The sequence below is a fragment of the Pseudoliparis swirei genome, chromosome 8, assembly GCF_029220125.1.
Source record: "Pseudoliparis swirei isolate HS2019 ecotype Mariana Trench chromosome 8, NWPU_hadal_v1, whole genome shotgun sequence".
Lineage (NCBI taxonomy): Eukaryota > Metazoa > Chordata > Actinopteri > Perciformes > Liparidae > Pseudoliparis > Pseudoliparis swirei.
In genome coordinates, this window is record NC_079395.1 from 7,489,690 (window position 1) to 7,517,291 (window position 27,602).

Genomic DNA, 27,602 nt, shown 5'->3' on the forward strand with positions numbered 1-27,602 from the left:
TAAGCGAGGTAGACGACACAGTTCCATAGTTACGGACACACAGTCGGATAAAGCCACACTCACGCAAACACTTAGATACGGAAAAAAGGATTCAACAAACACAAAGGAAGAAGAACACACATCAGCCCCGACATTAACGGTCATTAGACGGCAATTTGGACCTCACAGAAACAGCTGCCCACGCAGCAGCAGATAGAACAACCAGTCTGCACTGGTCCGGTCAGCGGCCCTCACCTTTGACAGTGACCTGAGCGGTGGCTTCGATCATGCCCAGAGAGGAGATGGCCACACAGGTGTAGTTGGCCGACTCGCGGATGTTGATGACCTCCAGCACGTTGCGTCCCAAAGGCATCTCTTCCTCCTTCGTCAGCTCCAGCTGGCCCATCGTCCACTTGACGTAGGGCATCGGCGAGCCCACCGCCACGCACGTCAGGTTGACGCTGCCGCCCGGCATCACCTCCTGATTGGTGGGTGGAATTGAGAATCTGGGTGGGACTCGCCGCACTGATGGGATTAAGAGAGGCAAACGATGTAAGTCGGATATTGTCAGATGAATATGATAGTTTAATGTTATGCTGAATGCTCTGGCCCCCAAAGCTAACTCAGGAAAGGTAATCACATGGAGGGCCGGCACAGTGGGGATAGTCGGTCTGTTACTAAATGGCTCTGGAAATTCACAATCAAACTTTGAGGGGGGTGTTTTATCCTCCAGCCTACAAAAGGGGATATCATAAAAAAAATAGCCTCGAGACTATGTCTGGCCCTCTTTTGTCAGCGTGTCAAATGGCAGCGAGAGTTGCATCACCGAGAGACCCCATGGAGGTGGCATTGTTTGATTCCTCTCCCTGGCTCCTTCTGCTCAGCCTGTCTTTCTTTCTCCCTCTCTTTGTGCAGTTCCGATATGCAGATAGGCTGACATTAAAAAGGGTTCCCATGGAGACTAGAAGGGCCCGTTGACGTCGCCAGGGACAAGGCAAACACCGACGCAGCCGCTCCATGCAATCGTGAAAAGCTGACCCAGAATAAACAGGCAGCCATCATTTACATATGACTTGCTTTCCGTCTAAATAAAGAAACACAAGAAATGCTTCCTTCAGATCATTTCCTGCTCACTTTTGGCAACCACCACAAACCTATCCGCTTGACATGGCAAAGACTACTTAGCTTCACAGTGTTCTGTAAACATACATCATTGTCAGCCCTGTTGAAGTTACGAGATGCGGAACATTTCCACAGTTGGTGCTGAATGAAGGAAGGAGGAGCTGCGGCTTCTTCAACCTTGATTATGGAGAAAGTGAAGCCGAGCCCCCTCGCGAGGCCCCATTATTGCTATCCCACGACTGCTGGTCGCATGTATTCAAAATATTACAGCATCAAACTGTCCCTGCAGGATTTCTACTGCCTGTTTCCCCTAATGGACCACAACATCTCCGTGTCTCACCGGGAACACAAAAAAACGTTGACTGTAATTGCTCTTTTGCACCGGTGTCCATAAAAATGGATTTTCAAATGTGAGCCTCCCTCCACTTTTCCCATTTCCCCCTCCGTCCCTCCCACCTTCCCTCCATCTAATTTGAACCAGAACGTTGTTATAGCTACAGTATGCTTGTTATTCCCCTCATTATATGGTGAAATGGAAAAAAACACAAAAACACTTTTTGAGATTCCAGTGAGAAGAAAGCTGGTTCTCTGGACTGCACCATAAGAAGGAGGACCTGGTTTTCACTCTTTTTAATTGACCGTATGTATAATATACTGTATATATACATACCTGCTGCTATTTGTTGTTGTTGTAATCAATACAGTCATGTGGGCTTGAGCTCAATATCTCACACAAATAATAATATCCCAATTCTTGTTTGTTTTTGTTTCATACCAATACCCAGATGCATCAAAACATTGCAGTTTGTTTTATAAGAACTTTTCAGAAGGCGTCTCAAACACAACAAAATCCATTCATCACTAAGAACAGTGAAGAGTCAGCAACGGTCTCGGACAGAGTAATGATGACTGTTTCATATTAACAATCATGTGACGTGTACGAAATGATACAAGGAAGGTTTCATGCAGGAAAAAGGGTGACACATATAACGGTCCACAAAGATTGACATCCGCCGTGAAATCTGCTTTCTGAGCTTGACGAGCATGTGGCCGATGTTAAAATGAAAACACGGGACAGGCGTAGGAGTGTTACCAGCCTGGGAACAGGACAAGGGCGACATTCTCAAGCAAAGCATGCACGGGAGCTGGGGAAATATACACGGGATGGGATCACTAGCCTGAGTCCACTGGGAAAGGAAGATAAAGCAAGGATGTGGTCCAATTCTCTCATATATCTCCACTGAACATCTCATTTCCAGTCTCACTAATGCACAACAGACTGAACTTGTAGCATTGAGAGAAAAAGATGCGAGTATTCCACGTATGTTGGCCACCACCTGGGTCTTCTCACACAACTGTAACACTTTCACGAGATATGCCTCTAAAAAGAGAAAGATGAGCAGAGCCGTCCTCATGTAAGAGCATTAGGCTCAACGCATCTGTTATTCTTGCATGATTCCAGAGACGAAACCGTGCTGAGAGCAGTCAGTCAACGGGGCCTGTGTATATTGAACACTTAATGTTGTGAATAATTCATGGCGTGGGGTTAAGTTTGGAGAGGTGCTGTGGAACAAAATGACTCGAGGGCAGGTAATTGTTATCGATTCCCCTGAAGCCTCTTTCCTGTTGAGAGACGGGCTCCGGGACTCTATCAAAACCACAAAATAAGCCCCGTCTCCACTCTGCATGCCTGCTTGCTGGATACCTATAAATTTAACTGCCTTGACAAAGTGCCCAAGGATAGCAGAACCTGTCCAGTCAATCAATATCTGAGCGAGCTGGCACAGGGCCAGCGGGCTGCCGGGCTTCCTGGCAGCGGCGCTGTGCTGCGGCCATAATGGCCGATCATCCCCGCTGTCAGCACACTGCCAGCTCTTTCTTAAATATTCTATGGGTCAGCTCTTTGAGCAGCAAATGTATTGCAGATGGTACAAGTGACGAGGTCATTTCCAAAACATTAACTCCTCTCTCTTGTCATCATCTATGAACTCTAAAAACAGAGGTGCAGTCTATAAATGTGATGACAGCATAATAAACGAATGAATAACTTGTTCACACGAAGAAGAAGAAGAAGAGGAGGAGCTGCATGTCTTCTCATTAGGCTAACATGCTCCTCCTATTGCACCCTTCAGTCTCTGCCCATGGCTGTAAAATAGACATAATCCCCTGAGGATGGCTTTGTCAGCTCTGATACCCAATGGGGGTGGGGGGGGGGGCCTAAACACCAGACAAATCCTGTTGCCACCTGAATACCGGTGTAATCCATCACACACCTCTGATGGGCCTACAGAGGCGGATAGAAAGTCTGAAGGTGAAAGGAGCTTTGATTCTTGGTGGATGTGGTTGACATTAACAGTGCGGGTGCGGTTGGGTAAGAATGGCCGCCGCATTACCAAACAGAGATCCAATAATGACTTCACGGAGTATCCTTGTGTGTCTGGGTAAGGCCAATTGAAACATTGGGGGAGTGGCGCTGGTCATGCAAGAACTACTCGGGGCTTCATGCAGTCGAGGAGACAAAACGACACATTTACATTGGATGGATTATGGAGGGCTATCATTCATATTTGGGGTTCTCAGGGAAGGGCTATGGGTGTCTTATCAGAGGGTCTGGGAAGGATGGTTCACCGCCCCTAAGATCTGCATCAAATTATAGGGAGGGGATTAAAAGTGAAAATGACAAACCTTCACGCTGATCTGTTTTCGGATGAAGTGATTTGATGTAGGTGAGCGATGGAATGAAAAGACACAAAGTGGAGAGGAAGACAACACAGTGAAACAGAACCGTGTTTCCGCAGACACGGTGGAGGTTAGTGGCACAGAGAGGCAGAGTGACGCATACGTACAGGAGCATCCTCTTTCAAAGGATTTAGTATCTCCATCATTCAACAAATTACATTGTCAAATCGATCATTTTTACATTAAACTCAAACAGATTACGGTGTAAAACATTTAAAGAAATATGACTTTGGTTTTACACACATTGTAGTCAAATCTATATGATTTGTTTTCCTTAAGGATAGAATGAAAGAATATTTCTGATCTCAAGAGTCTTTGCTGAAGTAAAGGACACTGGACGATTGACCTGAATTTATAATTGTGTAAATTACTCTCCGTGACACACAGACACACACACACACACAAACACACACACACAGACAGACACTGAACAGTATGAAGAGGTTAGAGAATAGCCAGACGGCAGCACTTTATCCTCTTTGACATATTGGCGTTTCACATTGACATATGAAGGAGTGCCGGCAGACAGAAGCTGACATCCCTCCTCCATTGTGATACAAACACTTGACAGACGAGCGCTCGGGCACAATCACAGGACGCTTGTGATTCTGCCCACGTTGATGGAGTCCACCTTTAGAGGAGGGTCACCAAAAGTGACCCGCAGCAAACAAGGTGCACACCTGAACCAATATACACACACACTCACACACACACACACACACACACACTGACTGGATGATAAGTGTACAGACATAAATAGATGCATAGACAGGAAAGAAAATAACATCCATGAGTTGCCCCTCCCCCCTCCACACCTTCAGTCTCAACCCCCCACGGAGAAATATGAGGACACCCTCCTCTTTTGGCCCTAAAATGTCAAAACAAGGGTGTTGACTGTGATGCTCGCACAGTATGTTTGTGTACCTGCAGACAGGAATGGGATCAGGTTGCATGGGAAAAAAACAGACACACATTGGCTGACACAAAAGACTAACCCAGAACAAGCCGTTTAATGCCAGTCGGATAGGCGTAGGTGTGTGTGTGTGTGTGTGTGTGTGTGTGTCTGGTGTGTGAGAGTATGTGGGCGGGTGTTGATCGAGAAGAATACCACAAATCGTTCTCCCATGGTAATCTTTTCATGTCACCTTCAAATAGTGGTTATTACGTTACTGACATTCCGAGGCTACGCATTACTCTTCTAATCAGGGAGGATTGCATTTTTAACAGGTGCTGGAGTTAAATATGTAGAAGTAATTGTATCAGTGCAGCCTTGTTTGTTATTCAAAGAATCATTTTACTTCTACACATCTGCACTGTCAAATCGAACAGTTGTCAAATGACCTGTTGGCTCCCCAAGCTTCTTACAGGATGTTTACATGTTTCAAAGTGTGTTGTGAGGCCCTAAACCTCCACTCTGGTGGCTGGAAATAAAAGAAGCAAACAACAGGAGAGGAAGAGAGGCATGTCCAAGGCCACTTGTCGTGAGTCCCTCACGTTTTAAACCCAATCAAGCAGCCCTGTGATAGCACCGCCCCGGGTCTCATCTCCTCATTCTTGCTGCAGGAACAAAGACGGAGTCAAAACAAATGGCGAGAGCCTTTCTTCTCCATTCCAGTAAAGTACACTTTTAGAAAGGTTACGGTTGGTTTGATTTCTATCTCCCCACTCGTGTCGCAAGGCTGGAGGAAAAGTTAGTATGGGGGCCAGCGGGTTGACAGCTACCTGGGTGGTGTTACAGACACGCTGGGCCTGGGGCCCCTGCTGCTGGCGCCACACCACACAACTACTGTAATTACCTCTGTGGGGGGGAAAAAGCCACGTTTGCACCTGTGACGGACGTGCCCTGATTAATAGACGAGACTCGGGTCCCTTCCTCGCATTTGCTGTTTGGCTGACTCCCTCCTCCTGTCAAGATTTACTCAAAGATCCAAACCCCCTGAAGCCCACGGTGCTTATTTAATCTGTAGACGTGATGCCGCTGTGGTCCTTGAGGATGCTTTTACTTCCGATTCCTGTGATCCAGGAGGAGGTGCTGACATTTGTCTTGGATACCGGCCTCTGATAAAAATACTGATGCTCAACATTATCTTTACATCTTAATGAGATAATTTATTGTTTTGGTTTAACATCTCCCAAGCAGGGGTTTGTCATTTCTTTGCCTCGCATATAAGGGAAACAATAACTGTAACTTATTTGATCTGGATTGATGAAAAGAGACGATGGAATCAATCACTTATAAAATAACCTGTGTGATCCACTACTGTATATGCTTTTAACACATTTAGAAAATGATAGCCGAGTGTGTCTATTTATTAGCCTGACCCTTTCCCTCCCTCCCTCTTCCACCCACACTAACAACTGCAGCAGCTATTGTGTTTCATGTGCATCAGACACGGTGGTGTTATCGGCAGGGGCTGACCTGCACGACTCTCTCTCCTCCACCCGCTCATTCCAGGATGGGCACAATGCATTAGTCTGCTCAGGGAGACATGGCAACAAAAACAAACCCTGAAACTCCACACCCCTCCGTGCCTTTTCGGAGCTGCGGGTTGTGCGGGGGGGAATAATGGAGCCTTTCGATACAGTCAAAATAAAAAATAAAGAAAGGAGGTCTGGCGTGGCTTTCAATGGCAGCAGAGGAAATGGTTTCAATGCAGCTGTTTTCACAGAAGCTGCACCTGGTCGGCGCCGCAGCCAAACAGGAGATTGAGGTTAGTTTATTGGTATGGGAGAAGTCGCGAGGCGGGGATAACGGCGGTTGAAGAAAACACAAATATAGAAATGGTGGAATAAATGTGGTCGTCAAATGAGGAAATTACACGACAATTAAAGATGTTTCCCACAGGGAGTTTTCACTTATCCCGCTAATTAGCACTCAGGACAGAATATGCTGAAAATCACTGCATGCATCAATAAGAATTACAGAATAGGTGTAATTTGTCCCACCCTGACAGGTGCAACCAAGCCATAGGGGAGTGAAACAGATGCTCAGCACTCGCACCCTCCTACACTCTCCTGAGAGGAGTTCTGGTTACGCACAATAAGCTCTGCCATTGCATATTTAATATTGCGAAAGGACAGATAGAGATATAGAGATATAAAGATGCATGGTCACTAGTGGGTGGACATTTAGAATGAAACAGACACGTGTTTAAAAGATGCTTGAGACAACAGACAAGACAGATGACTTCAAGAATTGAGAGACGTGTGACTTTACCTCGTACGTAGAGATTGGCAGGTGAGGAGTAGCGGGTCCCGGCACTGTTCATGGCAATGCATTCATATTTCCCTTGGTCCGACTCCTCGCTGTTCTCAATTTGCAGAGCCCCTGCGTAGAGGATTAACACATTTAGCCGTCTTGACAGTTGTGGAATATGAAATGTAATTTCCGAGCAGATATCTGTACAGTGACCCGCTGGAGAGCCTGTCGTGAACTCGTCTGATCCAGTTCATGCGCGATTAAGAGCCTCAGACACAAAAATGCTTCCAACAACATAATCATTGAGCTGATTTGGCAGTTTAATGAAACTGCTTACAGAATATTTGCCTCGTCGAGTTAAGGAGACAAAAATACCATGAAGAAGGGTCAATTAAGCATCTGAATAACATGTCACAACCCACAAGTCTGATAAGGCCGTCTGGTTATGGAAATAATTCAATTTAATGACAAAGAGTTTGTTTTGAGTCATGGAGGGATATCTTCAGATTTTTAGGACGAGGCTCAGCTAACCAGCAACTAATCAACCTGCTGCTTAATAACTAACTAACTGCAAAAATGATCTGTTACCCAAGGATTTGGATAAACTATCCAGTTTGGGGCATAAAGAGGAATGCTAGTCTGAGCTGAGAGTATCCACAATAATGTGAGAGGACATTCCTTTTTAATGCAACCAGATTGAACCAAAGTGAGCGAGTAAAAGGTAAACTGATGATGTAACTGTTATTTTCTTGATGACAAAGCAGCTGCCAGTAACTTTTCTTCAATCTTTATTGAGTACGCCTTTGGCTGTAAGGTCATAATTGTGTTCTTTCATGACCAACTATTTCACCATGTCTCCCTCAAGGGAAACGCTTCTCTGCCAGATGGCTGGGATTAGTATTCACAATCCCAAGAAGCTGTAGTCATCAGAAAGAAGGCCAACATGTTGATCTAACAAAGCATGAAAGCCCCGGAGAGCCGTCTATGTGTGGTCATTTTGACGAAGCACGTCCTCGTGAATGGCCGACGGACGAGACGAGTTGTAATTGTAACTTACCTGCATCCCACAGTTAAAAAAAAGACATTTGAAAACAACACTACTTCTCTCAGCCGTACATATGTATGTCACAAGCGAGTGATGACGTGTATCATGTCTCCAGAACAGCATGGTACTAGCATGAAAGGCAGCCAGCCACCATGCGGTTTGAAGAAATACTCAGCATAAGATGTCAGGGCACATTTTTGTTTTCACATCATGCAGTATGAGATGAATGCAACAAACAGGTTCACCACCAACCTAAGGGGGCTCGGATCGAGACAAGGCCAAAAAAAGAGAAGTGAAACAGGGCGGGGCATAACCATGTAATAACACCGCCTCAGATCTGATGACAACATATCTCTCCGAGGTGTTTGCTCTGCACGCTGAGCTCATCGCTGCCTGATTCAGCACTGACATGCACCTGCATGCTAATGCTGGTGTCACCGATCTGTCAATCTGCCCGTCCTCCAGCGGGAGGAAACAGTGGGACGACTCCAGGATTGTAGAAGGTTACTGCTCTGGCAGTTGTCTGAGCTGCAGCACTAAACCCCTTCAATTACTTTCAACTGCTCAAACACTGCTGGATGTTCTGCAAGCTCATTTCACTGTTTACAAGTGCAGAAATGACACACGGGGCCACAGCGGCAGGCGGGAGGACGTCTTAATTCCTAAACTGTGAAACGACTAATTGAATAGGGGCCGCGTTCGGAGCCAAGGACGCACAGACAGTGAGACAGACAGCTGGGAGATGCAAATGAGTTCGGCTTGCCCCAGACGTCCTGCATCGACCCCGCTGGAATCATGCTTTCACTCCGGGGGGAAAGCACCAGCTTACCATGAAAAGGGGTTGAAGCTTCCACTGTAACAATCTCAACGAGGCCTCCTGTTCCCTGTGCTGGGGGGCAATGCTGCATGGGCGTGATGCAAATGCAGCCATATTGGTTTACATTGAGGCTGCAGAGAGGAGGCAGGTAGATCCTCTGGTGGCCGCAGTGGCCTTTAGTTAAAAATGCAACTCATCACCCCTTTTTGCTGAAAAGCCACAAGAGAGGCTGAAGCCAAAATGTGTGTGTGTTTGTTTATGTTTGTGTGTGTGTGTGTGTGTGTATGTTAAAAAAAAGTGGCTCATTTCTAACAGTGTAGAAGGACTCTTGAAAAAGCCAATTTACAAGATAACACCTTGGACTGCCTTTTGCATTTCCGCTCTCCTGACGTGTGGGTTGGTGATCATTTGTTTGTTAGGGAGCAGACAGCAGACAGGACATGTTGGGAAGAGACGAGGGGGGGTGGAAGACGGTGGGTTGGCTCTACCACCACGGATGAACCTGGTGATGTGGCGTTTTGGGGGAAATGCAGGGATCTGATGTGAATGTGAGGGAATGGTGTGGACGTGACATTTTCCAACACACTTCATTATCCTTACCTCTAATTGGTGTACCACCTAGGTGGGAGTAATTTTGATGCAAACAGGGTTGAGAGATCCGTTAGTAATCCACTTATAGTGGGAGAGAAAAACATGGCTTTTGACAGGCCACAGATAATAAACAAAAATAAAGGGATACAGAGTAGGAGCCACTTAAATGCAATGTGATGCAGTTCAATGCACTTAATCAATGTTGTGAAGCAAGTAAACATCGTGCACTGTACTCGTTGTCTCTAAATGAACACAGCCACATACATATCATTCTGCTACTTTTGTATGTGCAGACAACAGCTGCATCTTTGTACCATTTAAATACTATGCAACTCAAGCATATTCTTTTATTAAGCATTCTAATTTAAGATGGCATTACTCTTTGTAAAGACTGCATTTGTCTCGAAAGCAGTTAGTAGAATGGGCAAGAGAACATTTATGAAATTCATACACACAAAAATAGAATGATGCACAGCAAAAAGTATTCAGGTCAGAGGTATTACGTACAAAATAAGTTAGTGTCTCTACAGAGTGAATGATTTGGATGGTGTGAATAGATAGACCAAACGTGTCTGCGTGCTCGGAATAGAGCAAGTGTTATGCAATGAGAGGAACTGGGCCTCTGCCCTTTTCTGTTAAACTGTGGCAGAAAAAATGAACGTGTTTTTTTTCCACCATCGCAAAATTGGCCTCGTTTCAGGTCATGTGCAGAAAAATGTAAATCCTGATATGGCGGCAGATGTCAAGAAAAGGATTGTGGATACAAATAATTGTTAGTCTGAGGGCATTACATATCAGCATTTCTCAGGCACTATTTCTATTTGTGAGAAAGAAAACTAATTAAAAAGTGTGTTGCTCGAAGTAAAAAAATTAATATATTTGAAAAATCATGGTTTTATGCACAGTTTTGACCATGTTATAAAAAAACACTATCAAACAATTAAGGAGTTGTGTTCTTACATTTGGGACAAATCTGTATCTAATTTAGGTTGTGCTTGTTAATATTGCAAGAACATGCTTAGTCCAAGTGAACATGTCCCAGTGACCTCTATTCGGCTTCCACTGGGCGGCTCGAGTGCCAGGCGGCTTCTGGAGTAGCTCTCATCTTTAATCTGTGCGGCCCCAGACCTGCAGCCGGGCCTGACACTTTACGTGAGGCAGATTTAGTAAGGAGCCACAAATCTGGTCAAAAGCCACTAATCTTTTTCACTTTGCACCTTTTCCATCTGATCCAGGTCAAGCGAGCACTGTTTATTTATCGAGTGGACTGCTACGGTGAACAAAGAGCACCTCATGCATATTTGATCTTTTCCAGGTTTAAATCCCAGCTAATGCATAATCGGCTGGCCTCAGTGTCACCCAGCTGCATGTATAAAGGGGGATTCGGTGGTATTATGGTGAAAATTCTCTTCCTGAACTTTGGATGGTTCGATGCTCATGCATCACTGTCAAAAGAAATGCAGGAACTCCATTCCGACTTCTGTGTGACTTTAAAATGGGCTGCAGCTGTGAGGAATAACGTTCAGTAAGAACTCAGCTGACCAATCAAGGTGACACACTTTGAGTAAAACGTTCATGTCCTTTGTGATGAGCGAGAATACGCAAAGTCATACATGACACCAAAGGCCTTGAGTGTGTCCACATCATCCTCATGTCTTGTGTCTGTTGGAATTTCATGACTTGCCTTTGCCATATTTATATTATCAGTATGTCATGGAGAGTAACACCTTGAAGAAATTAAATCAGATAAAATCAAATTGTACCTGAACGAAGCTGTTTCATGCGCCCGTTGCTGCTGCTGATGTCCACAGGCAGCATGTCCTTGAACCATGTTATCTCTGGGTCCGGGTTTCCGCTGGCGGCACACAGCATGGTGGCCGTTCTGGTCTTTTCAACCACCTTCAGCTGGGGACCCATATCGATGGTGGGGAAGCCATGGGGCACCTGGTTCTCTGAAAATGTGTATAGGCAAATTGTTAGCATATCCAGAGCCACATATGGCAATCAATGAGGGAAAAAAACAACAAGGGGAAACCACGCTTCTGACAGAGTATAGGCTCCAACTGCTGTGAGAGGCATTGAGTGCATCAAAGTTGCTGAGCTGGAAAGGGCAGAGAAGAGGATGAAAGAGAGCAAAAACATTTCAGGTGTCCAGGCCAAACAGTAACCAGAAGGCACGCACACACACAGAGCAGAATATACAACAGCGGAAAAGAAAAGTCTGATATGATTTGTATTTGAATTTTGGTTGAATAGAAATAGCTGTGATTAATTATCATAGCGGGCGTATTATCCGGCATGGGGAGTCTCAGGTTTAGACAGAGGAAGGATGGCAATCGGTCTCTGGGCACCCGTGCATGAATGATCCGCCTTAGGCTTAAGCAACTAAACAAACCTATTTGAATAATCCAACTCATCATAATGAATGTAACATCATATCCAGGACAACACCTGAAGTACAATCCTGAAATGTGTTCTTCTCAGGTGGAAGACTGCTCTCAAATATATACTGACATCTCATCATAAGAGGAACTAAATAATGAACTAAATATCGTCCTGGGCTGTTTTTTGGGCTGAGCCGTGACATATCGGATTCCAATTATCATCAGTAATGCATGCGTTTCAATTGTGCACAACGTATACTCTGGGCATGAGAGTAAACAGCGACGGTACAAAGGTAAACTAACTGGGAGCGCTCGGTTGTTTCCCTCCATGTCTTCTCTGTTATGAAGATTAAACAATGTGATATCCCACCTTGTTGAGTTTTGAGAACATGTATAGGTGGCTTAAATGTAACAGAATTCTTATCTTAAAAGATACATGATTGTTAGATACATGTGTTGTAACCATTTTATGATTCACATTTGCTTTCTTTGATTACATATAATACGGGTACTGACCTGTCCTAATTGTGCCACCTATCCTGAATCAGACCCACTTCCCACCTGCCCTCCTAATAAACCCTCATTTAACCTCTGGACAGAGTTAATAAAGAGGAAACACAATAGCCCTTGAGAGGTCTTGTTATCAGCTTTCTCTTAAACTTGTAATCTCTTTTATCTTTTCCCCCTCATATGTAGATGTCTCCCTGGGGCCAAAGGGCTGAGATGGAATCCTTCGCACGGCGCTAATGATTGTTACCATGAGAAGATACCCAACTCCAGGTTCATACTAAGCCAACGAGAGTTGATCTGCAGGGATGAAAAAGAATACGAGACAGCCGATTTGGCTTTATAGGGAAGTTGTGGATATAGCGTCCAGGATAGGATTACCATGTCCCAAAAGTACAACTGAATGGTCCACTAAACAACAAAGAACAACAACAAGGTGTCTTGGTATTTAATCTCAAACCATCGCCCTGGACTGGTCAACCATGTCGGACTGTGATTGCAACAGTGTGCATGTCTGACAGAGAGAGAGGGAGAGAGAGAGAGAGAGAGAGAGAGAGAGGGAGCATTCTCTACAAACTTCCCTAATTAATTGAGACATGAACATTTTGTTGTTCACTCTATACTCGGACACAAAACGCATATCTTGTGTTAAACTGCCCACTGTGAGCTGTGTGACAATAGATACGGGGTTGTCTCCTGTCAGCTGTCAGCTGTGACAAGAACAATACGTCGTACAATCTCTCTGGGTGGGTCGGAATAAACAGACTATAAACAAGAGGTGGCAAGAAGAACCTTTGGACTCCACGTACTCCACTCAGAGTGTCATTGGTGCAATTGGTCGACCCTCTTAAGCACATTTATTAATGTGGACTCTGTTTTGATTTAATTGTTTCTCAGATTACATCAGCAAGAAGGCCGTCCAACTTCAGATGGAGCCGAAGGGAGGCACTGACTGGGATTTTCACACTTTACTTGGCTCTGAAAAAAAATCTAAAATCCATATGTAAACGTATATTTGTGAAACATGAATAGCTGCATGGGTGTTGGACTTTGTGAGGCAGTTGTTCCTGCTGTCACCCTTGTGTTCGGCCTGAAGCATCTCAAATTCAGATAGTTGACAGATCTCGGCATGTCCTCTGCTCTGCGTGGCGAGGCCCACTTCCTGTCTCCCGATTTGTTTTCAGATATACAAACCGAAATCAGGACACCTCTACAACAGCGACAGCTGCGTCTCATTGTCATAACACCGTACAGCTTGTCATTGTGTGAATAACGGTAACAGTAGCACCCGGTGTTCCTTTGTGGTTTGCTCTGGCTAACCTTCAAAGAGAGAGAGAAGGGATGTAGACGTGTGTACACGTACACACCATAATGTTACAGCTGCAGTCATTTTCTGAATGAAGGTTTATTGAGAGGAAACACACACTTAAGACGGACAGCTTCGTGGCCAAAGACGGACACAGTAACACTCCTTTGCTGTTGTCCTTGCCTTCTTACAGTGGCTGCCGGTTCACTACATCATTTAATTAAAAATCCTGATGTGTGTTTACACGATATTAAATGTGTTTACCCCTCTTAGATTAAAGAACTTCTGTCCCCACATTATCAGAAAACTGATATTTTCCAACCAAGAACTTCGGTCTGTCCCAAGATCCAGGACTAAGTGTTATGGGAGCAGGGTCTGGAGCCGGGTCACAGCTCCACAACTAATTCACTTCCGCCGACAATCGATTCTCCCCCACTATCCAGATCTTCGAGGGGGTTGTGTGAGGAAAAACTGGAGTCCCCTTTTTTTTTTTATTACTAATTTTACTTCTATGCACAACTTGTGCCAGTCTGTCAGTCAAATGATGACATTTATGAAGAAAAACGACCAAAACATTGTCAATATTCTCATCTATACATTTGAAGATTCCATTAATTGAGAGAACGTATTAAAAAGGCCGTTGGTTGATCTTTAATTCAATTCAATTCGATTCAGTTTATTTGTATAGCCCAATTTCACAAATTACAAATTTGTCTCAGAGTGCTTTACAATCTGTACACATAGACATCCCTGCCCCAAAACCTCACATCGGATCAGGAAAAACTCCCAAATAATATAAATTTATATTTATAAAATAAATAATTAATCAAGCGTGGAGATTAACAAGAGGTCTGTACTGACTGTCTGACTTCAATCCACTGATTCCTCCTGCTCATGTGTTTATATTGTGTTCATGTATCACAGGGTTGGACCCCCCAAAATCAGACAGAAAATGCTGAAGCTTCCCTGTAGGTCAGGTACAATGTGACGATGCTGGAAACCAATCGATTCAACGAGGCAGACACTGATCCTTTCGATCACACCGAGCCGCTGCCCCAGGGACAGCGCTGAGGAGGATTGGGAAGTCTGTCAGACCATATTCTGAGGGGAAGTCCCTAAAATGTGATCCATTTCATCCAAAATATACCTGCAGAAACATTCATGATTTGTAAAATATCCCACAGAAAGAATTGTCCTACCTTACCAGGGAGTAAAGCTGTTATACTATATTGCTTTCTGGAACTATGCTTTTCACTGAAGAAATATCAGCATTGGATATTTTCCAGCGAACGCTCTTGCATAGATTCCTGTAGAATATTTATGATTAAGATTATTGGCAAAGGTTCCTGGGTTGAGAAAAATGCTAATTATTGTTTTAAAAGGAAAGGGTGAAATAATCCATAGGAGGTATTACTTGCTTCAACTTCCATGTTGGGAGTGTGTATGTGTTATGGGAGCAGGAGATATCCAAGGTTAGTTCATTCTTAGAGAAGCGTAACAGACAATTTAAACTGCAAACACAAAGAACAACAAAAACGTGGCATGTTTAAAGAAAAGATCGCAAATGCCTGTAATATTAAGATTTGAGCAGGACCTAAAACTTTCAGGTTTTAGTATGTGCCGCTATAGAGAAAAGGGCGAACGCTTCACTTCATTTGCTCCATTTCAAGCCATCTGCTCCATGTGCTGCGTCTCTGACATACAGCGGCCTCAGATCTTTAACCCCCTGCCTCGAGAGCCTATACTTGTCATTCTACTCTTAAAAGGCACAATATTTCATATACCATACAATGTCACATTATAGAATTGCATTTTTAAATGTCATGGAAGACTTAGTTAAGATGATTATCCCTAAATTCTCCGTGAATAACTTTCTAACGTTTACTGTTATAATCGGTTAACAGAGTGATCAGGATGAAAAGGTCCATTTTCTTTAACAGTTGTAAGACGCTGCAGCCCGGATCCGATAGAGCTTTTTTAAGTTGTCTTTAGGTATAAAAAACTAAACAATAATCAATTAAACTGCAACTCCTGCGGATGGCCTGGTCCGCCTCGTCATCCGGGGAAGACGAAGAAATACCTTTGTTCAGTCCTTTTTTATTTGAAATGAGGGGGAATATGGAGATAATCCAATAAAGCAATGCAGGCTATGCAGGTTGATGTTTGTCAAGGGGACATTTTAAATAAAAAGGCCCCGGCACACAAACACAAGGCAAAAATGATGCGATAACGTCCTGCAGGCGATCCATTAAGGATGATTTATAGTCTGTGCGTTTATACCTCGACTGGTGTGTCTGCGTCACACTACAGTCACTCTGACAACCAGCCATGGTGCAGTAAACACCCGTGACTGCCCAGAATGTCATCATTTCATCATTTTATCCTCATAAACATTTGTGTCAAATGATCTTAATTTGCATACGCATTCTTGAGTTATGGCCAAACTAATTTTTTTTGTGAGGTCACAGTGACCTTGACCACCAAATGCTAATCAGTCCACCCGTGTGCCAAATTTGAAGAAATTCCCTCGAGGTGTTCTTGACACATCGCGTTAACAAGAACGGACGGGCTGACGGGCGGATATACAGACGGACGGCGGACAACACGAAGCCTTCAGGGAGGCAGACACATTCCAACGGGATGTCATGTGGGACCAGGATTCATTCTGCTGGTTTGCAAACTTAGCAGTCAAATATAATGCAGTGTTTCACAGACATTAAAAACTCTGCAATCCAAATCGTTGTCCTGCTGCTGATACGATATACTGTCCAAGATGTCCCAATCCAACCTGTCTTAGAGCAGTGGTTTTTATCCATGATTTGTAAAGCGCCTTCGGTGGTACAGTTGTTGGAACAAAAAGTAGAAGAACCGCCCTGGATTTGCAAATGAGTCAAGCCAGAGGCTGATATGCGTCAGATGTAACTCCAGGTACGTGTGAACTGGTTCCGTCATGTGAAAAACAGGGAGCGCTGCGTCCTCCACATCTGTTTGTCACGCTCACACTCCCACTGCCCAACGGCAGCTTAGCGGATGAGCCTGTTTACAGTGGTTAAAACCGTACTGTGGAAAAGAGGGCAGGAGGGGAAGGTTCTCTGTGTAGAATACTCAATTAAGATCGCAGTGGGGGTCTTGACTATACAGAAAAAGGGCCCGAGGAAACATTAGCAATACCATTTGAATAATTAAAAAAACGATGGTAATTAGTTAAATGAGGAAAACATGATACAGTAATCATGAACTGCTGTGCCAAGGAGGTGTGCCTCTGCTGCTGTAACAGCCACAGGCAGGTGGGGTAGGATTCCGATGAGAGAGGGAAAAATAAAGTAAAGAGGAGAGAGGGATGGGGGAGAAGTGGAGGGGCAAGGGGGAGGGGTGCATGCCAACCTCCTGCCAGCTCCAATTACCAGTGTGAGTGGAGCGTGGCAGCTCGGGCGATGGGTCTCATCAGAGCCCTGCTGAAAGAGACCCGTCGCTGTCCTCCTGTCCCACTGGGAAGCTGCTGGAGCTCAATCCCGCACTAACATCAACTCGCGTTTTCCCTTCAACCCAAACATACTCATCTCAGTGGGGGGGAACACTCCAGACACCCCAGTTCCTCCTTAACAGGGGAGCCCTGACACAGGAAACAGCAGTTCTGCGTAAATAAGGCGCCTGCCTCGTTTCCTCTGCCCTATGGCTTCGTGTCTCCTCCCTAGTTATACTCTCACGTGCTGCTATGAATCTTTCAAGTGAGACCAGACCAAAGCACCTCAAGGGAACACGCAGTCGTGAAACATATGGTGAGGAATATCCATGCGACAACATTGGAGTTGAGTGCATACGTGCACGCCGCCCATAGCATCTTGCTTCACTCTGTATCGTTAGCTAATCTAAGTCAGCATCAACGTGCAAAATGGAGGTGATACAGTGAGCCTTTTTCTTCAGTGCTGTAGCTTATTCATCTGAGCTGCAATAAATAAAAAGGCCTTATGATCTCCACGTGTGCCTTTTGCCAAGTGATGGATGACGACAATTAAAGGTGATGTCTCCTTTGATGGCGCGAGCCAAAGGAACACAGTGACAGCGACTCGTCTCGTGAAATATTACTGCTCTAAAATCTGCCCTTTTAAACGTCCATCAATGCGCCATGAGAGGTAGAAAAAAAGGGGCGTATGCACGTCTGTGTCGGCCGGTTGGGGTTTTTAAATTGCTTGTGTGTGGCATGAAGCTCTTCACTGATCGCTACTGGACATGTTTGAAAGAGGTTCTATTTGTTGGAAAACTACAGAGATTACAGTCTCAGTGTTTTCTATGTTTATTCAATAAAGGCTTTATTCTTCCACCTTCTGCGGGACCGACCTGTGAGACAAACTAAATACAGTGCAATACGTGCCGTCTACGTCTCGGCTGCTTTCGAGTCGACACGGCAGTGGAAAGCAGACGAGTCCGCTGCAGAAACAAAGCCCGCGGCCCGCGGCGGTTTGGAGCCGAGAACATCGCCGAGACAGACATTTGCATCTGCCGGAGACACCGAGGTGTGTGCGGCGTGTCGGCGTCGGCGGGAGGTGCAAACGGAAAAGCCAGGAGTTCAAATGAAAGAGCTCTGTGAACAGTTGAATCGCTGATGGTTGCTCAAAGCATCCAGGAGGTTCATTTGGAAAATGTGACAAGTGCAAAGGATTTATGACCGGCTGCACAGCGGCGCACTGTCGTCTCACCGCAACCTTCTGGGTTCAGACCTGTCCGCATGCTTTCTGTGTGGAGCCGGCATGTTCCTCCATGCCTGTGTGGGCTTCTCCCCCTCCCAAAATACATCACACGCATACGGCCTGGAAGCCGGGTCTGTCTCTCTGTGTCAGCGCTGTGATTGACCGGCAGCCTGTCCAGAATGTACCCCTCCTCCACCCCCAGTGTCTGCTCCAGCTTCCTGCGACGCTTAAGGGGGAGAAAAAAAAGATGATGGATGGATTTATGAGAAACGCAAAAGGTGGTGGTGGACGTATCACACTCTGGAAAGTGATAATAAAGAAAAACATTTCCATTTCCAGTTCGAAGACACAGTTTCAGCTGTTACTGATGAACATTTCCTGTGGTTCAGTACAACTCTCACCGTGTACGTGTCTGATAAGTATAGTCGCACTTGCAGGTGTTTCTCTCTGAAATCCTCTGACACTCACGGAGCGACTAATGAGGCCCGGGGAATAAAGCCGGCAGACAGACTCGACTGGTATTCATGTAACTGCCTTTTTTGGCTTGTGACTTGCGAACCATCGGAGGGCGAGGAGTTTTTCTCACATGTCGTGCCATGACGGCCACGTGAGCACGACCCTCCAATCTCCAGAGAAATACTAGTTGGCAGAGCTCCCACTGGAGAGGTGGATGACACGGCATCAGAGACAAGGAGGCCATTGATGTAATACTGTTGTAATGACGTGAACATTGTAAAAAAAGAAGAAAATAATTAAAATAAATCTCCACGGAACTGGAGGCAAATGTACAATGTTTACTGAAATGAGCATTGAAATACGTCTGAACATCCTGTCACGCCTGGTGTCTGTTGTGTTATCGCAGTTGCTATGGAGATAGCCGTGCATCAAACAAACACTGTTCAGGAGAGATGAACTTCACGCACTGACACACCTGCAGGCAACGGACCGCGACAGACACACAGTCATAACAAAAAGTCCTGTTAACGCCGTTTGTTCGTCCTCTCAGGGCTCCATGCGGGGGGTTGCATCACCGCGCCGCTATAAACAGAAGTTTATCCAAGTGGACTTGGAGTAAAAACACTCTAACGCATGCCATGACCTTTGAAATAATACACTTTTTTGCCTGGCAGAGCGGAACATTTGGCCTTACTTCCTCGCTGACAGGCAGATAATCAATAACAGTCGTCTAATTCCCCACCAACTCCTTTCTTTCCTTCCTTCCCTCCCTCTCTTTTTCTCATCTCCCCCTCTCCACTTTCCTATTCATCTCCCCTTTTCTCCAATCTGATATCAGACTTCCACTGTTGTCAGTTTGATCTACAGCCCTGCCGGATGCCCTGCGCCTGTTATTAATGCCGCGGCGCACCCGTTAGTACATAAGCGTGGCCTCGGAGCGCTCCTGCAACCCGAGGGTGGTCTTCTGACTGCACATGGTTCTGCTGACCAGGTCACCTTGTGGGACAGAATCACATCCCCCATTAACGACGCACAGGGCTCTTACACATTTTGCCCAATGGATTTCCAGGACTTTAAACCAAATTTCCATGACCAAACTGAAATCTCGATATAAACATGAAAAATGTAGAAAATAGTGCGTATTGAGAGCGTAAGCCCGCTTATATTTTGAGCGTCTTTCTTTAAAAAACATATTAATTATTTCAAACTAGGTGTAAATGAACATGTGATTACAACACATTTCCATGACTTTTTCAAAACTTTTATGATTTAAGTTTTTTCCATGACTTTTCCAGGCCTGGAAATGACCATTTTAAAATTCCATGACTTTTCCAGGTTTTCCATGACCGTACGAACCCTGTGCGCAGTACGGGTAGCACAGCTGTAGGCCTTCCTTTGGAGATTACAGCTCTACTTCCTGCCTCGGTCACACCAGCCGGAGTTTGATGGAAGACCCTTGAGACTCGAGCGTTACGGAGTCCACGGCTTGTGGTTTACTCCTATTTTAATGACACTGCCCCTGAATTAGAAAACCCAAGAATGCATGGTACATTTGTCTGGTCATACAATGTGGCTCATAAGACAGGCTATTCCTCCAGGTGTCTCAAGGAAGAAAAAAAAGAACAAGGACAGGAGCAAAAAATCAAGAAGCGTGACGGTTAATGAAGATCGTTCTACAAAAGGAAGCAGAGCGGCGGTTTGCAAATAAATGAATTAATTGATCTCCTCCACAAGTCAAATTAATCGACAGCAGAGCTTTATTGTGACATGTTTAGTGTAATTACAGCAGGTAGGGATGGCTTTTATGAGTTGTGAGAAAGGCAGTGGATGTAGTGGAATGTGGCAGGTTCTGTTAATTAAATCCTCACTGACTGGCCTCCTGTGACAGCCTTTACTTATTCCCTCGGCCTGAGATAATGAATAATACGCAGGGTCTGGGAATCAATGTCGACAGCTTCAACTTTGTTGTGTTTTGCGGAAGTGATTGGTGTTGGAAAAGTGTCACGCCGTGGCACGACCTATTAACTGCTCAACTCAAAAGAGGTAAATGCAATCATTTCATCTGTGCTGGCCAACAGTAGAACAGACTTTGATGGCTGCTGCTATTCTATGGTTGAAGTGAATTAGCTGGCAGCTTTGACTGATTTACGACGTCGACATAATATCAGGTTTAAAGTAAAACCCAGGGCTCTGATTTCATTGCCCTGTTATTTTCCATCTTGGTTCTAATCTCACCACCATTTCCTAAAATAATGACAGGAACAAGTGTGTGCATCAAGCTCCTTGGTGAACATGCACTGCCTGACACTGTCAGTGTTAAGCCGGGCGGCTCTGAATTAGCAAAAAAGGTTACAAATATTGATGCTGATGTAATGCATGCACAATTAACAGTGTCTTTGACAGCTGTAAGCAGTCGGATCAACTACAACCTTGAGAAACAGCTTAGAGAAAACGGGACTGTGCCTCTTAAGCATGAGGGAAATGTCAGGCTTAAGGCCAAGCTCTGAGGCTGCTGGTGAGACGAGCCGTTCTCCACAGCATTGTATGGCCCAGTGGGTAAGCCAAGGGGGCCTGGTGTGTAAATGTGTGAGGAAAATGGGTCAGGGTGAAAGGACTCCCATTAGCCAGCTCATTGAGTGTCGGTATTAGAACCCCCCTGACATGCAGTGGGCCCATCCATCCATAGCCAGTCAGGGCCTGGGGAGCCGTTGACTCACTGGCCTGCAGAGATTTAAGGTGGAACTTGCTCTTTACCTGCTGGGGTTGAGGCCAGGCCGTTATTGTTCACAAATAAAGGAATGCCAGGTGGGGCTTTTCTTGTGAGCACCGTGTGTGTTGTTTTTACTTTATTATTCCCCTTCAGAAATAGACATTTGTGCACGTAATATAATAAAAGGTCGAACAAGAAATTGTTATATATCACATTTTTGCCGAGATTGTATCTGTGATGTGTTACCGTGGTCCTTTTTCAGATGATGTGTTGTCGTAAGGGTGGTGAGAACATTAGCAACGCTATTAATAATGGATGCTCTTCAACAAAACAACACAAACAAATGTGGCCTAAAATGACCATTGTTATAAATCAATTCGCAGGGATTTCTTATTAAACAAATTCATTTAGATTAATTGTCTACCACGAGTTCTTGTGTTTCCTGGTGTGTTGGCCAATCATTACTTGTTTGCATGATTCATTACAATTATCTATACATAACCAACCAAAACAATACTCAATACACTACGAGCTAATAATATGAAGCAATTGTTAGAAATCTATTCAATCAAAAGTTATTTTACTCTTGGGTCTACGACAAAAGTAATTTCTTTTCCTGAGTTCTGCACATTTTTAATTGAAATTAGACGTTTCAGGCCACTTCTGATTTACATTGTTATGGTTTACCGGTGCCATGAAGAGGGAAGTAAATGTGATAGACCTATTAACAACGGCTGGATTTCCATAAATGCAGAACAGCTACAGCATACGGGTGGGGAGAGGTTGAACTATGGCTGCGCATAAAACGTGTTTAGTTAAAGTAAGAAAAACAGCACGAAGTCATGAAGACATTTATTTGCTCCACAATGACAAGATCACTGTCTGCAGGGCTCAGACTGCTCCGGTGTCAGAAAGCGTTTGACTGCGTTGGACCCTTCAAATATCACTTTGATTCAGGAGGGCATTTGTGAGTGACAGTTTCCAACAACCTACGTGTTCATTCAGTGCACAACATAATATTGTGTCTCCACATTTAGATGCTTAATGATCTCTCCCTGCTTGCCTCTTGTCTGGTTCACAGTGAAAGCGATAATCGTGAGCCAGTGGATGCACACGTGTGCACGGACACAAAGGGAGTCGATCCCGGGCCGAACGGAGCCCCGACACCCCGATGGAAGAAGCAGTGCGTCCCTCTGAATGCAAAACACGCACGGCGAAACACTGTTGATAATCACATCGGTCACGCTCTCAGAAACAAGTATTCAGCCAAATCTGTAATTGAATAATGAAAGCCAGTTTCAGCTGTTTGTGGCAGATATTTAACAGCAGATGTCAATTCACGGATATCCCTGTCCGATCGAGACGATGCGCAGACATCGAAGGACGTGGATATCTTGTCACATCTCCGATATCTCCTGAAGCCCAGAGACACAATCCAGATCAGGACTTCAATATGCCCCGACAATCAACTGCGGCCAGAACTTACAATTGGGCAGCAGTGATAGGTTGCAGCTCTGCTCTCAATAAATGTCGCAGAGCAGAGGCACAGAAGGACACATCCACCGGAACAACCATGCAAGGCGAGGTCAGCTGCTCCGGGTCTTTTTCTCCACTGGGAGTTTGCAAAAAATTGCATTGTGGGAACAGCAGGCGTTACTTTTATAGCGTCCACCCTCCCTGAGTATGTGACTTCACACAAGAGACAACAAAGACAACTTTAAAGACACATAATTCATCAATGTAACAGATAATACTTTCATCTCCATTCATTAAGCAAATTTCTTGAAGCAAATATGCTCTTTGCGCTGGAGTGAAACGCTCCGACACTTGAAAACATTCTTTGAACACCACTGGCCCACTTAAGAACGGATAAATAGGTCCCAGCATTTCCTGAACACCTTTCAGGATGCTTCTCCAAAGTGGTTCGAGTTATGTGAGAAATGTAAATCCACTCGGCGAGTCATTAGGACAGGCTGCAAATGTGTTTGGAGGTTTTAATATCAAATTACATGCTTTCAACAGTTTTCAGAAAGTGGTGGGACGCCGGCAACGCTGTAATGATCAAGTGACTTTTAAAGTGGCGCTCGAATTCACCACCAGTGCAGAAAAACAAAAAACACAAAAACACATGGACTCTTACATGTTTGACTTATCCCGGTACGATTATAGGTCTGTCTCTCTTGGTTCTATCAACCACTTTGTAAATGTTATTTTAACTCGTTGACCTCTCCCTCTGCCTCCCTTCAGGCAATAGACATGATCAGCGGTGACGGCCCAGGCGAGCCAGACGCTGCAGGACAGATACAGCTCGCCTCCAGCCCGGAGCGATTGATGGACACGTGCAGATGATAACATTGTTTTGCCTCAAAGCCAGAACGACTCCGTCCAGATGTCGAGGCTACGTATGAAATGGAAACTTGAGTCCGTTGTCAAACAACCAATCGGATCAATTAACCGTCGTTCGTTTGCAAGTTACCCCATTCATATAACATCATTTTACTTCAAACAGAAAATAATGTCTTTTAACGATATTAAACAATTAATCTATGAAGAATCTTTTTGGAAATCTGCTTCCCGGTTGTTTAAAAAAAAAAAATTATGATAATTAATTGATCACACACAGAAAGATTAGCAGAAGGTCAGATATATATTTAGTACCTATAACAACAAGTATTATTATTATTGTATACAACAAGCTGTAGAGTTGGACTCCAGCAAGGTAAATGAAAGCCTCGTACCAACAACCCGCTCATCTGCATAGAACAAATGCTTGATCGGTCAAAAAGTGAACGGTATCCGTCAGCGCTGGTCAGGCCAGCGACTAAATAATAGAAAACGCCAAGCAGCAAAACCAGAATAGTGTTTTGTAATTCATTTTAATATTATGCATTAGGTTTTTACGGCTGAAAACCGGTTGATGTGTGTGATCTTGTTCATTCTCCGGTGTGGTAAACGGGAGCTGCGATACAAGCGATACAGCCCTGGAGAAACCGTAGGAGCTACATGTCCACCTCCAGATGCCCAAGTCCTTGAAAGGGAGGATGTGAGGATGCAGATTGGGTGGCCAGGAGGGTGAGTCCACTCTGCCATATTGCGTGAGTCCTTGGGAGAAGCATGCAGAGACAGATGCAGTTTGTTTCTGTCAGGCTGGATATGAGCTTCGGACGCCGGGCCTCCAGCCAGCAGATGGTGGGAGAAATTAAATCTGTGACACAGACCGACACAATGGAGCTCAGAAATACAGTATGGGGGGGGGGGGGGGGGGTGTGTACGTGTGTGTCCCTGAATGGCTTGGAGTGCGTGCAAGTTGGTGCTTCTGTATTCAAACAGCGTGTTGTGACAGATAACAGCCCTTCCCCAAAGACAGAAGTCCAACCTGTTCCACTTGAAAAGCAAACGCAAACTTTCACACCCTGCATCATTTGCATCAACGACCGGCAGTTCCAACGGGCAAACCTGAGCTGACCACTTACTTTCCTCAACAACGGCTATTCAAACTGCAGCTGAAACACTCCAGATTACCAGCATTCAAAAGGAGAATCAGAGAGAGTGAGAAACTAATGTGAAAAGCAGTCACACAACGGACCTTATTTTGGCCATTGTGGATGATTTGGAGAATAGCGAAGAGGAAAGGATTAAATTGTCGGAGAAGCGCGGCTCGGTATTAAATCATTCCGAGATAGCTCGTGTATTTATCTCGCCTGGGAAGAGGCGCAATGCGATTTCTTTGCTGTTTACCCAGTCAGGTTTGTTGTCCGCACTTGCTCGGCTCCTGAGATATATATTGCTGGCATTGTGACGCAGTCATTTCTTCTGCCTGCGCACAGGGGACAATAATGCATGCCAAGCAAATAGAGGCCTTTCTAACCAGCGAGGCAGTCATTTGTTTACTGCCACCAAACACACGGCCTCGAAATACATCCAACACAGTAACGCCGGGACGCTCCTGAATTGCAAACGTTTTGAACGACGTGCAGAAACGGCTGTATAATTATGGCCTCTTTCCCAATCTTACAATTAGAGAGGCACGACATGTACTCATAGGCAGAGCTCTATTAATATTAATACATCTATATAGAGATGTTTGACATGTGAGAAGCAAGCAGCTATTTTTTTCTCCACTGGAGAGGCTTCGGATGCTTGCATATTTCTCATTTGACCTTTCCGAAATTATTTATTCCCTTGACATTTTGTGTTCAGAGGAGAAGGTGTGCAGCGGGTCTGAAGGACAACCTTTCTAATTCTCACTCTGACAGCTGAGTTTTCCGGTAATGATGGGTCTTTAGATCTGGTACCGTTAGATAATGTTCCTTTTTTGTTTTAAACCAGAGACAGGTCTGCTGTCTCCTAAAGGACAAGAGAGTGGTTTCCAGTGTGGTGGAATAAATGTTCCGATGCCTTGTGATAAATCAAAAGTATTTTAAGCACGGTGGTCTTATCACCTCCAACATCCAGGACAGCAGAAAAGTCACAGAATATACTTCTATACTTATGCTAACGCGTAAGATGTTCCCGAGTCGCACGTAGATCTGAAGATACCCGCTTGGCATTTAAATGCTTTTTATTTTGCAGGAATTATTCAAAATTAGAGGGTAAGCAGATACGGTTTAAGATTTCCCCTTTCCCAGGGCTTGACAGGACATTTGATTGATACAAATGAATACAACAACTTTGGCTGGAGATAAGAGTCCCAGCTTTAAGCTTGTTTTGGAAACACAGAACTAATGCAGAGCAAACAGACATTTCATTCTCACACCATGCACGGAAATAAGAGCAGCATTCTTGTTTTGACAGTGTTTTTTCTCTGCGATATGTTGGACGTCTGTATTTAACGGCCACCAAGTACATTGCTGATTTGTTTTCATTTATTAAATATGCATTATTAAGATGCAACTCGGCCGCTCTCGGCCTTTCCCTGGAGTTGCCAGTGTTGCAATCCCCTGGTTGATATGATATGATATATACCTTTATTCGTCCCACAGTGGGGAAATTTCAAAAATCACAGCAGCTGTGCACATCAGAGCATTAATAAAAATAATTATAAAACACAAAACTAAATAAAAAGAATTAAAAAAAAAAAAATAATTAGTTGCAGATAGAAGCTGATTAATTTTTTTTACCTTTCAGGATTTTGCTCAAGAACTTGGCTCTGGTTTTGGACAAATCTTCACATTTTGAAAACAGTCACTGTATGCATTGCCCCACAGAGCCTCATCAGTTTTATCATCACCATTAGTGTCCCGACATGGCTTTGACGTCACCTGTGTCATTTCGTGATCGGACTCATTGCATTTTACATTGTTCATGCTCATCAAACGTTAACAGAGATGAACATGTGACATATTGCCTCCACATGGAGAAGTGGCAGCACACTGCATTTATGACCGATGTTGGGAGCCGAGATGTCTTTTCTGGCCGGCAGTAGTTTATTTCATACATCACCGAGACAAGCACCATTTACCTGGACATTTACTGAGGCGCTTCAATTCAAGGGGGGGGGGGGCACTCAAGGTCAAAACATTCGGCATCGTTACCCAAGTAATGAGTCATTGTTCCCTCTGGTCATCTCTTTATACTACCCCACCACATCAAAGCCACACTGTGCACTATATTATACTGAGAGAGAGAGAGATATAGAACAGAGATACAAATAAATGACAATAAGACAAAAAACACTAAATGAGAGCGTCCATGAGAATCGTAATCGAGAGACCGAGAGCGATACCCACCTCCCTCTCTTGTCTCCACATTGTCTGCATTGTTATTATTTATCCACACAAGCCACACCTGCACTTGATCCCCCTCACGTGCACACTGCCTCGGCAGGAGTGTACTTTAGTGAAGTGATTGTGCATGTAGGCCGTCATTCAAAACATCACATTGAGAAGAAGACGATTACAGCCAAGGATCCTCAGACTTTGTAACAACAATAAAAGAATACAACTCAGTTTATGTGTGTGTGTGTGTGTGTGTGTGTCTCTCTCTCTCACACGCGATGAAGGATAGCTGAGCTGACTATGGGCCCATATGTAAGTCTCAGTGGTGTGACCTCTCGGGCG

The 27,602-nt window shown here is 44.6% G+C and overlaps 1 protein-coding gene across 13 annotated transcripts in view; it reads right to left on the bottom strand.

Moving 5' to 3' along the window:
• LOC130198577 (receptor-type tyrosine-protein phosphatase F) overlaps nucleotides 1-27,602 on the bottom strand; it is a 157,131-nt gene that overhangs the window by 60,085 nt on the left and 69,444 nt on the right. For 12 of the 13 annotated variants that reach the window (XM_056421785.1, XM_056421786.1, XM_056421796.1 and 9 more), the window contains exons 5-7: nucleotides 11,256-11,444; nucleotides 7,058-7,168; nucleotides 235-504 (exon numbers count right to left, since the gene is read on the bottom strand). In XM_056421785.1, the coding sequence (XP_056277760.1) occupies nucleotides 235-504; nucleotides 7,058-7,168; nucleotides 11,256-11,444 (570 nt within the window). Of the gene's footprint in view, nucleotides 1-234; nucleotides 505-3,786; nucleotides 4,586-7,057; nucleotides 7,169-11,255; nucleotides 11,445-27,602 lie in introns of those variants that run through there. The other variant, XM_056421794.1, reaches the window with a different exon arrangement.